General features: G+C 38.6%; 1 protein-coding gene across 5 annotated transcripts in view; it reads left to right on the plus strand.

Moving 5' to 3' along the window:
• Positions 1-16,590, plus strand: part of CDK5RAP2 (CDK5 regulatory subunit associated protein 2) — a 72,325-nt gene that overhangs the window by 17,080 nt on the left and 38,655 nt on the right. For all 5 annotated transcript variants that reach the window (XM_027649851.1, XM_027649853.1, XM_027649855.1 and 2 more), the window contains exons 13-18: positions 3,942-4,112; positions 4,836-5,009; positions 9,786-9,883; positions 12,770-12,900; positions 14,483-14,598; positions 16,026-16,154. In XM_027649851.1, the coding sequence (XP_027505652.1) occupies positions 3,942-4,112; positions 4,836-5,009; positions 9,786-9,883; positions 12,770-12,900; positions 14,483-14,598; positions 16,026-16,154 (819 nt within the window). The remainder of the gene's footprint in view (positions 1-3,941; positions 4,113-4,835; positions 5,010-9,785; positions 9,884-12,769; positions 12,901-14,482; positions 14,599-16,025; positions 16,155-16,590) is intronic.

Raw genomic sequence — 16,590 nt, forward strand, 5'->3', positions numbered from 1 at the left:
AAATATGTTGTGAGATTTTGCTCTTTGACAAACAGGAAACTGCTTCAGCGATGTGATGCAAACTTTTTATGAGACAGCCTTAAAAATTCAGTTCTATTTATGCTCCAAGATACCTATTTATCAGTGTTTCTATTTTGTTAGAATAAAGCCAGCAAGAAAGTGTATAAACTGTAGAAAATGCCCTCAACATTTGTAATGAACTGCTGTCCTGGCTCTTCACTCACTCACAGGGAAATTTTCAATGACTTTCTGTGTACTGTAATTGGGATAATGCAAATTTTTGCATATGTCCATTAAAAAGAAAAACAACAAAAACTGAAAAACACCACAAGTAACAAACCCTAAAAAAAAAATTGAGGTCCAGAAAACGTCCTTTTCCCTGTTGTAAACCAAGTTTGTCTGGACATGAATTGGGCATTACTGTCCTGGAAGGGAAAGGGGTGAAACTAAATCAATTAAGACTGTTACATGTGGGTTGATCATCCAGATCACAGATTCTATCCAGTATTAGGAGTCTTCTGGAATAAAGGGCTTAGATGTCCTTGAACCATGTTCCTGCCTCAGGGTGGGCAACTTTAAAGGTCTCTGAAAGAGCTTTTAGAAGCTCTCAGTTCTGTACTTTCCAAAAACTGCTGTTAAGCAGCACTTTGAGCATCACCACTGAGATGCAGTTAAAAGTATCACTTTAAGCTCTTTGAAACAAGGAAGTTTGAGCTATATTCTTATATACTATTGATGAGGAATAAACATCAGTTCATCCTTTTTGTTGCTTGTGCCTACCATGTTACTGTGCCTCTAGCAGGGATTCAGTCCTCCTTCATCGAGGAGTTTGTTCAAATTTACATGATTAAACACCTCACGTATCCATTCTCTCTCCAGGCCTAAATGTAGACAATTAGAGTGTATTTACTAGATACTCATATTTGATCAGTTGGTTGGGGAAATGCAGAATAACTCATTAGGCAGAATTTATTATTTAGCCTTCCTACCTGTAGTTTAGCCTGAGAGGGAAGTTTTGGAGCTTCGCGACTTAATTATTCACCAAACTGGATTTCATCTGACAAGGAGGGGGAGGCATCTGCTCCAGTGTTCTGTATTACAGTGTTTCACATTCATTTTTCGTAGTTCAGCTATCATTAATCATGGGAAAGTCTCTGGGGAAAAAGGTTGGCAGGGGGAATTGGGAAGTTTGTGCTCCGAGAGCCGTAGGTACTATATTATCCTTGCAACTCAATGTATGGAAACCAATAGATTTTCTCCCAGCCAATCTGAGTGGTCAATGAGTTCAGACAACCTGTTACAGTGATGGATAGTTTGGTGTGTTACAGAATTCCAGCTCATGCAAAGGAGATCATTTTCAGTCTCACCTCTAGCTCATTTTGGGAAGGATTTAGGGAACTCTGGGGGCACAAATACTTGAGGCAAAGTTACCTGCACATTGCAAATCTCTCACAGGCTGTTTTGGTTTTTCCACAATTGCATCCATTGTCAGTCCAGTTCTTTCCATAAACCTGGATATAACAGAGTGCTTTTAAGGCAGAAACCTGGTTTCTGCACCTGACAAGTGTTGTACACCACAAGGACTGAGATTAGATAATAGGGGTGGTGTTGCAGCAGCATCTCTTCTGTCTCTGCATGTCTGTCACCTTCCTAAAGCTGTTCATGGTTTTTATAAAGAGAAGAATACTCAGGGTGTTGGTCACCTAAGTCACAGGACAGATCAAAAATGTTCATTTGGAGTTTAGTTACAGGTGGTTGATTCACTTAAAGTCTCTCAGTGATTTATTAGCATGAAAACAACATTAAAAAAAACCCTCAAGGAGTGAACTTTGCAGTGCAGGGGAAGTCATAACACTGCTGTTGATCCTTTGCTTCCAATTCCCATGCTGGGAATGAAAATTCAGGCTTAATTTGACCCACTTGAAGAGCTCCATAACTTGAAGCCATAAGCTTTTGCAGTTATCAGACCTTACACTACTTCCCACTGCAGTTTGTATTTATAGGTAGGTAGGAAAAAATAGCAACATTTTTGAGAGTTTGTTTGCATAGACAACACTTGGACCAGATTCTGCAACTCTTCATTTTTCTTAGTCAAGGAAGTAGTTCTGTTTGGTCCTGAAAAAAATAACTTTATTAGTTTGCAGAACTGAAAGTCTAGTTTTAATCGTTCTTTGAATAACATCTGAGGGGGTTTTGGGAGCTGTTAGGAGTTTCTTAGCTCAATCCTGGTGATGAAGCTAAAATGAAGCAAGTAAACCAAAAGGCATTGTAAATGACAATTTGCATTTACTGTGCAAAATAAACAGAAGTAAAACACTGCAGTAATAAAATGATGTTAAGGATTTGATGTGAACCTGCATGAAGTGAGGTAATTAAGTCAAGAAAAGGACATAAAACAGTTTGTAAAGAGATTGCAGTTAAAGTGTCACTAGTGTTATTTCTTTGAACTTAGAATAAGAAACAACTATTAAATTTTAAATCCCAGTGGAGGTAAATTTAAGGTTTATAGGTGACTGCCATATGTGCAAACTATTTGAAGGGCTTATGCTACTTCACAAATGGGCCCTTTTGAGGAATAAATAGAAAACATTTATTTTAAGATGTAGTCTGTATTACCTGGTTCTTTGGGTCTGAACAGAAGTTTAGATAGTATAAAGTCTTCTGTAAGTTTTAATTGTTTAATTTTAGGCAACAGCTCCTTTGTTACAAGCTTCTACTTCTCTTTTTCTGCACAATCTGTGCACTAGATGCAGAGGAACAGTTTATGAAGTGAAGCTCATGTCTGTGCAACCTCTGCCTCCTTTGACTGACTGTTGAAACTTCCACCAAATCAGGAAAAAATTGGAAGTGACACAAAGAGTGGGAGAGAAGCCACACTATGGATTTTTCTATTGCCTTGTGCTCTTGATATTTTCCGGGAGCTGACTGTTAATTCCATGCTAATAATCTCATATATTTACGTAGATTTAAGTGTTTTCCTGGTTTGTGGCAAAGTGTAAGGAATAGGAATTGTTTGATGTTGTTTCTTGGAACCGGAGGCTTTATCAGGTGGTCAGACTTTGGAACCCCACAGAGAGCTACGTTATCAGGTGGAGTGGGACAGGATCTACAGGGATGCAGAGGAAGGAGCTGGGATTGTGGTGTAACCTGCAAGCCAGGAGATGCTGCTCTTTGCATTGCACTATTCCAGTTTGGTCCTACAGACCTCTGAGTCCTTTGGACTTGCCACTGCATCAGCCTGTTGAAAGAGGCTGTTTCTATGGTTTAGAAGCAGAATGGACAAGAAGCACACGTTTCTGATGGGGAGATAATGCAGCTAATCCTGGAGCTGCAGAAAGTAATTAACAGAGCCACAACCAAGATCAAGTTCTGTTCACCCCTTCTGATCACGGGACTGACCCGACTGGTCACTTCAAGTTTGTGCTCTTGTCGAAAGAAAAAAGTTTGAACGTTTCTGACCTTTCGTTTGATGCAAAAGTAACCAGTAATGCAATGTTAGTGCAACAATTTTCATGGTGTGATGAGAAAAAGGAGCAAATGACAAACTGAATCACCCGTAACCAATTTTCTCCTATTTCTAGCAAGGGAGTGAATTGACTCGGGAGTGAGTGTTGGTTCTGACAGCGACAACATCTACGTGTGTAATGTTCCCCCCAGCCTTGCAGTCCAGTCATTCGGTATGAAAAGCATTTAAACAACAACAAGCCACCTAGATTTTTAGAAGAAAACACTGACATCTCTTCTAAAAGTTTCCTTTCTTTAATTGTGTTCATTGATGCCAACAGAAAGAAAGTGGCTTCAGTACATTTTCCAGGCTATCCGGTGATATGGGTAATTTAAAGCAATGGAAAGATAAAATAATAACACGGGTTGTTAGCCTGAAACATTTTTTAAAGTTGATTTGCTACATATTCAGTTTCTTTTTTTTTTTTTTTCGGTAGGACCTTAGAAATCAACTAGAGAAATTACATGGTGAAATGACTGAGAAAGAAAAGGCAGTTGAACACCATTACAATATTCTTTTGAGTGAAAGCAATCAGAAGCTGCAGAGCCAAGAACTCGTTATCAAGCGGCTGACAGACAGTGTCAATCACAAGGATCTGCTGCTTGAGGTAGGTAGACTGACTTTGAAATGAAAAATGGAAAGTTATCATTTGATTTTGTGTGAGGAGTTATTACAAAATCACATTTGTATTTGGAGTTACTGTAGATTTTGCTGATAATCCTTCAGTTTTTGTAATGCTTTATTTGCAGAACAGACATATAATTATAGAGTGTGTGGCATTCAGCAGGATTTCTTAGGGTTTTTTGAAGCATGTGGACAGAGGGAGAAGGAAGCTTTGCTAATGCTTATGTAGAATTTTCACTGTTGTGGTAAAATCTCTGAAGTGCCTGTGATTTTCAGTTTATTGTGCAGAAACTGGAAGCTGAGGAATAGGTAGAGATACTGAAATATTTTATCTTCCCTTTTTGAAGCCCAAATGACCTATGTGAGAAGGCTCCTGTCTGAATGGTAATGGACCCTGCTCAGTTTTTTTACTGGAGATATAACACTGAAAAGTACTGATGGTGTTCAGCCTGCAATACAAAAACTTAAGGTTGCTCTGCACCTGGAGACCAAGGTGCATGCCTTGACTTATTTATTAATACTTAAAAGATCGAAAGCTTCTGTGTGTCTTTCTTTGCTTCTAATATCTTAAATTTTGCTCTTTTTGCAAGGTGTGTAAATAACATGTGCCAAGTAGTCCTTGGATATTCTGAATTTTGTTTTGCTATTTTGCAATTTAAAACTGGAGTGAATTTTGTAAAAGTGTCTCATGGCTTTCTTTTGTTAGAAACTGGATGGAACAGTTAAAGAAAAGGATGCAGAATTGCAGGAGCTCCTGAATAAGTACAAGAACCTTCTAAGAGCTAATGAAGAACTTGAGCTGAAAAATGAGGGCCTAGTAAAGGAAAAACGTGCTGCACAGTCTCAACAGTCAATTATCAAGATAGCCAGAGAGTTAGAGGTGAGTTTTCCATAACTGATCATTTGCAGATAAATACCTTGACTTCAAATTGAAGAGAATTTTGCCTTTGACTTCCAAGCTGTGGACTCATATATGTTGTAATTCACCAATATTGTACTCTGATGAGCTCATATGGCATCATTAAGCTCTGTACTCTTAGAAAGCAAGTTAAAGGTTTTCCTGCCATAAAGAGGTAGAGTTTTTTGATGGTTAGGGCAGTGAGAGGGTATCTGTGTTTCTGAAGAGAGCTGCAGAGGAAGGTTTGTGTACTTCTGATAGATAAGAGGGAAGATTGCACAGAGCCAGTGACCAAAGGAGATAAATGGAGTGTGAGGAAAAATATAGCAGTGAAAATATGTCTAGGGCAAGAAGAAAACTGCTTTAAAGCAAAGAAGAAAGGCAATAGTGCAGTAATATATATATATATGTATTTATATGCCCATTTTATTTAATGCCGTAAAATGAATAAAGTTGTTAGTAACTGAAATCAGAGCTCAAAATTAAAAGTCTTAAAATGTAGAGTTAGTTCCTTCTCCCTTCACCCCCTACTTCTGTACAAGCAAAAAAAAAGTCAGGTACTGTTAAATTTTTGAATCACTTGCTGACTCCATCAGTGCATTATTATGTACAGATTATTGAACAAATAAGGTTACATTTGAGGTTACATTTCTTATCTTTCTTGTGTTGTTTGCAGCCTGGTATGTTAAGATTTCTTGAAGGATCAGGCAAGGTAAAAAGAATTAGACTAGTACATTATAATGGTGGAGAAAGCTTTTTCCTTTCTTTAATAATAAATCAGTCATTAATGAGATTTTCTGAAGGGAGCTCAAAACAAAGTGAGCCAATGGCAAAGGAAACATAAGTGCAATATCTTGGGTCACATTCTGAATCATGAAATGTTTGATGTGATGGGCACTGTTATTAAATGTGGTAGAGACAAGCACATGTTGAGTCATGGATTATAGGAGAAGCTCAGAGTAAGGAGCTGCAGCCCTGTTTGCCCAGGTACCAGTGAGGGCATATCCAGTATATATGAATGTACAGGCAGGAAATAGAGTCTGGGAAAGGTTGAGCAGAAATTCAACCTCTGTAAAACAAACTGCAGTGCATGCACGTAACTTCTGTCACAAAGGGACCTAAAAGTGATGGAAAATCATACAGAATTAATGAAAATCAAACAGTAACTCCCCTCTGTACACCTCACTTTCAGTTCAGGTGTATAAGCAGGGGTGAGAGCAGGGGTAGGTGAAGCTGTGCATGGCAATCACCCAGACCCACCTTCTAATCACAGCCCATTCTCTGCTGCTGGTTCACTCGGTGGCTGTGAACAATAGCTAATCACGGCCCATTGTCCCCTCAGCTCAACCCCAGTGTCACATATCTCCTGTAAGAACCCACTTTGGCATGTTAATCATCAGTTTTCGGACACGGATTATCCACAGCTCTGCTCTCATTGGCTGCCTGGGACTCCTGGATGGCTTTTCCCTGCTGCACCAACTCCCAGCAAAGCCACAGCTGGATGGATCCTCCCCACCAGAGGGAACAGAAACCCAGCTCTTCCAGCCTCACCGATCTTTAAAGTTGAAGACACTGATCTGAGAGATGCAGAACTTTCTCTCTTTCATCATATCTTTGTACTCTGTTTTAATGCAATGATAAATTTTGAGGCAACCAACATCCAGAGCTCTGCTGGGTGCCTTGGCCAGGGCGGGGAAGATAAATGACAGTTTCTAATTTTGGAGTTTGTATTCTTGAGCCACTGTCATGGGCTAGAGAGTGAACGAGGGAATTGATAATTACAGGGGATTCAGGCAACTGCTGACTCTGGTGGCTGTGAAGTCTCAGAATTAAATGTATTTTACAGCCAAGGAATTTAGAAGTTAAAAGAAATTACCAAATTTTGGTACTGATTGATTGATGGATCAATAAAGAGGTGTAGGTTATGGCTTCCTCTCAGTCATTCATTCTCTAACCTTCAGAGATTTTGAAATGATCCTGAGGGTTGTTGGAGGCAAGAGAATATTCAGTGAGGCAACTGGATATTCTTGTGACTTTGCCAATAAGTTATTTACTGTGGAGGTATAAACCTTTTATTTTCATTGCTCACAATCTGAGAAACCTTTAATGAAAATAAGTTATGTTTTCCACCACTGCTGCTTAGCAATAGTATTTCAGACTTAAATATAGACTTTAATGTATTAGATTGCCTCCTTTCATGGGAATATAAATCTTTCACTGCAATATGGTCCTGGATGTCTTACAGCTATCTCTTCTAACACATTTTCCCTCACACCATGTGTCAAGAGGTTTAATGTTTCATTAACTCCCCTAGCATTACAGTCTATTTAAGTTACAGAGCTGCCTTATGTTTTGTGTACCGTCGGGGAGTTGATTGAAATAATTCACTCCTACACGTTATTTAGAAATGACAGTAATAATGTACATAAAAAAAGAAAAAAAAGGAAGTTCATGCTGTACCTTCTCATCCTTATTATTCATGAAAGATTCTGAAAAATCGGGAACACTTCTTCATGATTTTGCTAACCTTTACCTAGCTGGTTGAATTTAGAATTTAATAATTTGTGTATAGTCTGTGACATTTGGAATTAACGAGCAGCTCCTGCCTCCCGTTACGCAGAGAAAGAGCTGGGAGGATTTCACGAGCTCGCTGAGGTTTTGGTACAAATGTAGAACTCAATGAACACGTGAATTTCTAAAAGGAGCAGGGAGCTGGAGCAGGGTGCTGTGTTTAGGAGGGTGCTGTGTTTAGCAGGGTGCTGTGTTTAGCAGGGTGCTGTGTTTAGCAGGGTGCTGTGTTTAGCACTGCTTTGTTCAGGCAGCAGTCACAGACCCCGAGCGATCGGTGCCACCCGTTACCTGCTCTGTGCTCCGTAACCCTGCAGAGTGACACTGCTGTGCCACTGCTTCAGAAGGAGCTTTTAATTAGGATGTAGCTCTGTATGTCTTCAGTAATAATTGCAAGGCTTGTATCAGACATATGGAAGAGTTCACTAGAACTTTTAACCGACTAAATTAAGTAAAAAGATTTATTTTTTTCCTGTTGCTTTTTCTAATGTCATTGATCAGTGTTTGTGACCAAAGTTTTCCAAGTTAAATTGCAACCTGTGTATTTTATGTTTAGTGGCTGTTCTTGAAAGGCTGAGGTTCCAGCACATTGATAAGGCTCCTTAATTCAGGCTGCAAGATGTACTTTTTAACATTTTTTTTTTGCATGAGGTTTTTTTTTTTATTAATGGCCTCTGGATCACCCACCTCCATCTGTTTGCCTTTGTGTTACTCAGTCAGCAGAAGCTGTTGCTGTGAGCTCCTCCTCTGCTCATCTAGATGATATACTTGATATGAATCTCAGTATTTTTCACTTCAGAACAGAGTAGTATTTAATGTATAAATTGCACTAGAACATGGAGACACTTATTAGAATACAGGTGCCTGTAGGTGGCAGCTGAACACGGTACCTGTGTCCTAAGGCAAGGTCACTTCTTCAAAGACTCTGTAGCCTTGGTAGTGGAAGCTGCAGCAGGACCTGCCAGGCACGTTACCTGAACAGGAGTCGATTGAGCAAAACTTGATTACACTTGCAAAATATTATTTAGCATGTTTGCCAGCATACAGTGAAGTATGAGTGTAAATAATTAAAAGTAAACACCAGTTGTCCTTGCTTTTGTGCTGTTTACTTTGCAGAACACTGAATTTTTCAAATTAACAGTCTTTGCATTGTTAGTGTGAATTAACAAGATTATACTGTAGCTGATTTTTTTTTTTTTGCTGCAATTCCTTCCTTAGGAATTGCAGTTGGAGTAATAACAGCTGCTTAAAACTCCTGGGTGTAGGTTTGTTCCTTGTTAATGATCTGTTCACTAATGATTTAGTATCTCTTAAGAGTTCCCTTAGCTGAGATTCCCCCTTAGCTGTGGCACCTCTTCTGTTCTTGCTTTCAGTTTTCAGTCGAAAAAGAAAAGTGAGAGAAGCAACAATTCTTAAACAGAGGCAGAATTTGTGCCTGGTATTAATACATCTAAATTTGCTACAGATATTCCAGTTGTTTTGTCTTCAGAGATGGCTGATATCTTAGATACTTTTATGCAATAAGTGCAAGCAAATAATCCTTTGAAAAGCTGTGTTTTTTGCTTGCTGCTGAAAAAGTGACTGTGTGGTTGTTTTGGAGTGAAAGAAGTCTGGGGGAATTAGTGGATCCTTACTGAGAATGTACCCTAAGAGTCTGGGTTTATTCTTAAAATAATAACAATATCCTTTCTGTGAGCAAGGTAAACCATTTTCTTTCCTTTGCACAAGTGAAGCAGCAGCTTATGGTGACCCAACTGAGTGTGCAGAAAGCTGACTCACAGAGTGTCTGACATGGTCATCCTTTAACTGTGGCTCAACACAACCCTTTTTTTTTGTTCTTGTTCAGAAATGGAACAGAATTTGCAGGAACTCCTTGCCCCAAAAAAGTCAAATTTATCTAGAACACCGAGAGGACTTGTTCTAAAATGTGTTCTTGGAACTTGGGTTTGTCTGCTTTCCCTTCCCTCCCTTCCTCTCATCTGGAATAGCTCCCTGCTGGGTTGTTCCTGGATTTTTGGAACTTTGGGAGTGAGGATGCTTTGGGTTGGGGTGGGGGGGAAGCTTCTTAGGCTGTGAGAAAAACGATGAATCACTGTCTAGATGTGTGACTCACTCATGGTAGGTAAACAGTGATACAACACAAACCTAAAAATTACCTTGCAAGTTCAGTATGTTCTTGGTTTAATTTAGGAAAATAAAGAAGCTGAGTATGAGAAGCTGATTCTTGCTTTAAGGAAAGAACAAAATATATATTCTACCCTAGTGAAGACCTTCAAAGAATCAGATAGGTGAGTACTTCTGGTTTGGGGGATAATTAAACTCAAAGGGCAAAAGTCAGAAGTTGGGAGAAAAATGTGCAGCTTAACTGGAGATTTTTTTTTACCAGCCAGTTGTTTGTAAACTCGCTGTAGTAGTCTCTATAAAGGGAAGTATTTTTGTAAGTGAGGCTCTATTATGTAAATTACTTAAATGTTTCTGAAAAATTTCTGTTTGGATTGGAATCTGAAATAACCCACATTTCCATTGAGATACCAAAGTAAGCAGCTGGATTTTCAGCAGTTACATGTGGTGTGTTGGAATATAGGGGAAAAATCAAATTGCAGTGAACTTCTGCGTGCTGGACAATTTGCCATGGTTTTCTTCTAAAATACAGATAATGCTCATCTTAAAAGTCACACTTTGAGAATTTTGATGAGAATATAAACCCATAAGACTTTGGAAAAGGTTAAACAAAACAGAATAATTGAAGATTACATAGTACACTTTCGATGTAAGGCATTGAGAAGTATGGCAGGAGCAAGTGGTTTTTAACCTTTTAAAATTGAAGAACACAACATTTGAGAGAGAAATCAGTGGCCTACTTTGTACCCTGTTATTGCTTGGCAGTTGAGGAGGAGATGTTATGATAAAATAAAGAAAATTCTTAGCCGTAAGGTAAAATAAATTTAAATGTTTTATAAAAAATTTACTATTGCTGTTATAATTACAAACGCCTTAATTAGATATTGAGAGCGTTTGAGAGCCTCCTGACTCTTTCTGCCTGAAGGCAATGGCTTATTCCTGCCAGCCCTGGGGGAATGTGTGTTTGTATTTTGCAGTTGGTTTATAGCCCACTGTAGTTTGGAAACCATGAAGTGAGTAGATGAGATCTGTATGTGAGTTAAGCACATTAACAGTTGTGCCAGCTTGTGCTTGGCCCCAGCTCAGGAGCTGCTTTAGATACTAGAATTTTGTTAATTAAAAATAGTGACAGAAGTCAGATTATGGGGATTATTTCTTATTTCACATGAGGAGTGTGGCCTGACACTGAGCCATGTTCTGTGGGTCAGGTGGTTGTCATCGCTCCGCTCAGTAACAACAGCAGAGGAAAGTGGCTCTGAAACGAGTTTTTCCTTTCAAATAAGGAAACTTACAACTCTAGGTGTAATCATTAGGGTCCTAGGAGTTCTGCAATTAACTTCTGCAGGATCAGGATCACTGGTTCTGGTTTTCTGATGTGGGGTTCTGGGATGCACAGAGCAGTGTCACGCAGCAGTTGCACGCGATGCTCGAAGTTGGAGACTGGTCTTGTTTCTCCCCCTCGTAGTTTTGGGGGCTGAGATGTGCTGTGAATCTCATCAGGGAAGACTTGAACAGCCAAAGTTCTTGGAAATGGATAAACAAGCCCTGCAGATAAACAGATGAGGAAGCTGAATTTAATTGCCATCAGCAGTGACAAGGATTTTAGGCAAACATCTGTTTTCCTGCTGACATATCTTCTTTTAGGCATTATTTATTTTAAGCAACCTGGGTGGTTATTTTTCAAAATAAGGTACAGGATGTCAGGACCAAGACATTCCCCGTCTCTCCAAGTGGGGAATCAATGCTTTTTCTTATAAAACCTCTAACTCATGAAAAGGAGAAAATGTGCTTACCTGGCTTCTAGTAATTGTTGATTTGTTTTTATTCTTAATTTTTTTGCTGAGCTTTTAAGAGAGGTCTCTCTTCAAAGAAGCTCTTGTATGAGGCAGAATTGGTTAAAGCAGTAGTTTCTTGTGCAGGAAACCCTGACAACAGCACAGTTGTCAGGAGACAGCCTGAAAGTCTTTTCATACATACAGCCTTTTAATTAATGTGCTTCTACAATACGCTGTTATTCTCATGCAAGTATGATGTGCTCTGTGTTCCTGTACAGTCTCCTGTAAGATGGATTTAAATTTTTTAAAGATCCCTGAATTTTCTGGCATTTAGTGCAGTGGATTGGAAATTCTACAGCAGCTTCATTTATTTTAAAACACTGAGTGAAGTAAATGTGAAAATAAATAATACGATGTGTTCAGTCGTACCGTGTTACTTATTTTTTATTAAATCCTATTTATTTCATTTTAGTACAATTTCAGGTTGTTTTTTTCAGTACTTAAGTCTTTTTGTGGACTGATCAGAACTGTCTTGTTGTAGTTGAAGGGTGTGGGGAAGATTTAGAAAGGGACAGCTCCAGGTGCTGAGACTGTGAGACCTGAGGGGCTGATGCTAAAGAGCTTCCCTGGCAAAGCTGCTTAAAGAATTAATTCACCTTGACAAATTTATAAATTGTAAGTTTTGACATTTATGCCCTATTGAGATAATTGAGACAATTTAGACCTCAAAAGGTCTTTTTACAGACTGTGTGGATAAATGAAGAAATAAAACAGTTAGTTATGTCGGGGTCATATTTTCAGTGAAACAGGATTTTTTGATATTTTTCTTAAGTGGAGCATTAGATTATATAGTGTAGCTCTGTGGCAAGGGAATGAAGTTTCCATGGTCACCACATAATGGAGTACACAAAGCCATCAGCATTATATAATAATGATATTTTTCTGGCATACTCTTCAGAAGTCAGTAATTTTGATTTTTTCCTTCAAAAGAATTGCCCAGAGTTGGCTGCTGGAATAGCTCTGTCATGTGGAAGCTGACTTAGAAACAGCACAGCTCAAAACAGCAGGAAGAGGCTGTGTATGTAAACATTTAGTCTCCTCTTCCTATGTAGGGATTTGTTTGTGCTCGTGCATGAAAATGATGTAACTGTGGTGAAACCCAGCGATGGGGAACGTGAAATGGGCTCTTGGTGCAAGCCCAGGTGGATAAAATGTGCTGAGGTTTGAATTGAATCTCAAAGATTTCTTTCACACCCTCCCCCCCCATTTTCTTTCCAGCATAAATAGCTTGCAAGTGGAACTGAACAACATTTTCATGTTGAGAAAACAACTGGAGGAAGATGTTTTAGGCAACCGGAATCTACAGAAGATCTTAGAAGATCAGATAAAGGACATGAAAAACCGCCAAGGTCTGTAGCCATGTGCAGCCCAACCCTCTCCCTGCACAAAAAAAACCCCTGGGTTTTTTTTACAGTCAATTTGCTGTGATGGAGAAGAAATATTTGAGAGTAAAAAAGGTGTGAAAAGGTTTCTTTTTGGCTTTCTACACTGAAGATGATTTGGGGGATTTGTGACAGCAAATCAGGGCACATACAGAGGGACAGCTTCTCTCTTTCCATGCAGCAGGTGTTGGTAATTCCATGGCAATTCTGCAGCAGGGATCATTTCATGCTGCCTCGAGTTTTGTACCCTCAGAATTTATGTTTTTCACAGAAGTCTGTGGTTCCTGACTTGGAATCAACCTGTGGCAATGAGGTCACCTTCTGACCATGGGATGCAATTACTTCCCAAAGAGCTTGTGTCTCAGACAATGGATAACCTCCTCCTAATAGAAGAATTATTTCTAGAGAAAGAAAAAGTAGCCAGAGGTTTTGTTATTTAGTGATTCAGAAAGAGTAGAGCCTTAAACTATAACTTTATCTTCAAGCTTTTTTATTGTACGTCTTGGGAGGTGTTTTTAGGATATTCTTAGATATAGAAAAGAATAATGTCAGTGGGCACTGTTAAATATAGTTTACTGCATATGTACAAGATGTATCTGGTTTATTCCTTAGGGGATATATAAATAACAATAAAGCCTGTTCACTTTCCCCTTTCAACTTGGATTTTCAATTTTAGCATCACTCCCTTGACAGCTCTGATAAGTGATAAAAGGTAAACTTTGACTGTTTCAGAGTTTCCAGCCTCAAAAGCCCACAGATGATCCACAACCAGGGTGGGCCAAAGGGCCTCGTGGATGCTCCTGTGTTCTCAGGAGCAGTTTTGTTGAGGGTGAGGCTGCTGGGAATGAAGACTCTGAAAAATTAGTGATAATTTGTGAGTTTTGGGTCCTTGCAGCAGCCACGGGATCAGTGTCAGAGCTGGGAGTAGGATTTGGATGTCTCTTCTTTGTCCTACTTTAGATATACCTTCTCTCTATTTAAGGAGATCCATTTGCAGAATTAGCTGTCATCTGTATTGTAAATAAGCAGGTGTTTATTGAAACATAACAAATAATTCCTGCAGTTATAGAGGAAATGAATAAGTAACTATTTACAATTCAATGGCTGCATTCTTTTGACCCAAAAGCAAAATAAATTCATTAACTTTGTCTAACCTGGCCTTTTGCCTTGAAACCTTGAGTTCCTGTTCATAAAAATATAGTTAAAACCAAATAACTATTCATGCCTAACTTATCCTTCCTAAAAATTATTTCTAATTGTAATGCTAAATATGCAAATTATAATTCAGAATCACATTCACAACTCATGCTGATAACCACAGAAAATACAGCCACAGAAAATGCAGCATGTCTGTGTGTCAGAAGCACAAAGAAATATGAGGACAAAATTTTTTTCAATTAAACAGAAAGCTTATTTTGGGAATGAAACATTTTAACTGGGAGACTTACTGGAAGGTTCTTATTCAAAAAGTCCTGTCTGTGCATTTTGTGCTGTGTTTTCCTGCAAATGGAATTTCTGAAATAATGCCTGTCCTTGGTTATTTTGGCAGATGAAACACTATCTTTCTGTGGTGATCAAACATCTTATATGAGTATCTGTTTAGGAGAACAAGATCATTTAAGCCTACAGATAGATCATCTGTCTCTTGAAGAACTTAAGAAAAAGGTATTGATCTTTTCTATTATTTACTGTTTCTAATGGCTTTATTCTGCTTTGTTTATAGTTTCTGTATCTCTCACAGAAATGTTATTTAGATACAGTTGGGTTGTTCTGAAAGAATTTGAAGGAAACATCTCTGTGGTTCTTTGACCCACTTTTTATGAACTATTTAGTCTTTGTTACACCACATGGGCTTCAGAATCAGCTGAAAGGTGGGGGGAATTGCTGCCAAAGTCTTATGCTCTGAGACACTTGGACTCAAGTTTTTGACTCGATTCCATGTTTCAGACATCATGTACATCAACTCCAAAGGAAACTTTTGACATTAAATATCCCACAATGTGTATTTCATGCACCTTTATAAACATGAAGATATAGAGTTTATACAGCAGACTCCAGAACTTTCAAACCTTTTGGTAAATAGGGCATGTTATAAAATAACCCAGAGGTAAATGAATGTTGTCTCCATTCTACATAAGGAGAACTGAAATTCACCTCTGCCATATAATAAACCAATATTAGACTTCAGAAACTTGTTCTCTTCCTCCTTACCCTGTGCAGTGACCTCTGGTCCATGCTCCAGTTTATGACAAGGAATTATTTTGAATATGGTTGTTTGGGAGTGAACATAAGTGGAGTTTTATATTTCTCAGGGCCAGCTGAATTGTAGGCAGGTGCTCACACTCTGGAGGTGGGTAATCTAAAGGAAGGAATTTTCCCTTACACTGAACAGGTGTCACTAAAAAAGCCCCAGATTGTGTCCCAGTGCCATTCTGGAGTTACACCACTTCTATCTCTGAGCATATTCCCTTCAGTAGGTTCAGGGACACTCATTAGCAGAAGATGTTTTTATATAACTTCTTACTGGAAAAAGGGGTTTGTGTGCCTGAAAGCTGACCCGTTTTTCCAAGTATATTAATTGGTCTAATAAAAAGATTTCACCTTCTTCTCCAAATGTTGCCTTCTCGATATACTAAATGGGTTTGTGACTGTAATGTCTGTTCAAGAGCTTTGAACACGAGTGTCCATTCAGATTTTGTGTTTGTGAAGCTGCTCAGAATGAGAGTGATTTGTAAATGGGTTTGGAGGCAGAAGAACAGGTTGTTTCTGGATGATGCCATTTCCCTGCAACGCCATTTTTTCTTGCATTAAATGTTTCTTCTCAAATCAGCTGTTGGTGTGAGGTGCCCTCAGGTTTGTTCTTGCCACTGAGTTGTGAAACTTAATACCTGAACTCAATAACTGACTGGAAACTGGTTCCTTGAATGCCAACTCACAAATGCATAACCATGTTTCCACACATAGAGCAGGCACACAAACCCAGCCTCTCCCACTTTGCAGTTTGGATTTAGCTGGACATTTATATATCATCATGTGTTTTCCTACTAGTTTGGATGTTAAAAGTTCTGCTTGTTCTTCCTTTGATTATTTAGGTGTCTGATCTGCTCCTGATGGTTAAGGAACTGCAGTCAATTAATCAAGAACTTAAAGAAAGGCAGTCTGGATGTTGTACAACAGATTCTCAAGGGAAGGAAGCACTGAAAGTATTAAACCACAGAGAGGTAGGTTTTCTGTTTTAAAATACTGAGTCTGACTCTCTCATCTAATGTACCTTGTGGAGTCATTTACATCAGTTCAGAAGGAGTGTAAAGCCCTCAGGGCTGAAGTTGCTAATTCCTTATAATAACTTTTTAAATTAATGATGTAAACAATTTTAACACGTTAGCACAACAGAGAATCAGCTCAATGCAAGTGTTCAGTGATGTGTCAAGTTGATTTTAAGGAAGCAACATACTCATTAAAATATTAATTGGGTCTGTGATCCATTTGTTTTGTCAATTGAAAGCGAAGGAAATAGTTAATTTTACAAAGAAAGCAGTATCTTATATAGCATTTTAGTTATTCCTGAAAATCTGTTTGCTGTTGCAGAGTCATTCTCATGCTGGGTCTAATTCTCTGAGTTTAGTTTAGATTTCCTTTGCATGTACAAAACAAAAG

The sequence above is a fragment of the Corapipo altera genome, unplaced genomic scaffold, assembly GCF_003945725.1.
Source record: "Corapipo altera isolate COAL_440 unplaced genomic scaffold, ASM394572v1 268, whole genome shotgun sequence".
Classification (NCBI taxonomy): Eukaryota; Metazoa; Chordata; class Aves; order Passeriformes; family Pipridae; genus Corapipo; species Corapipo altera.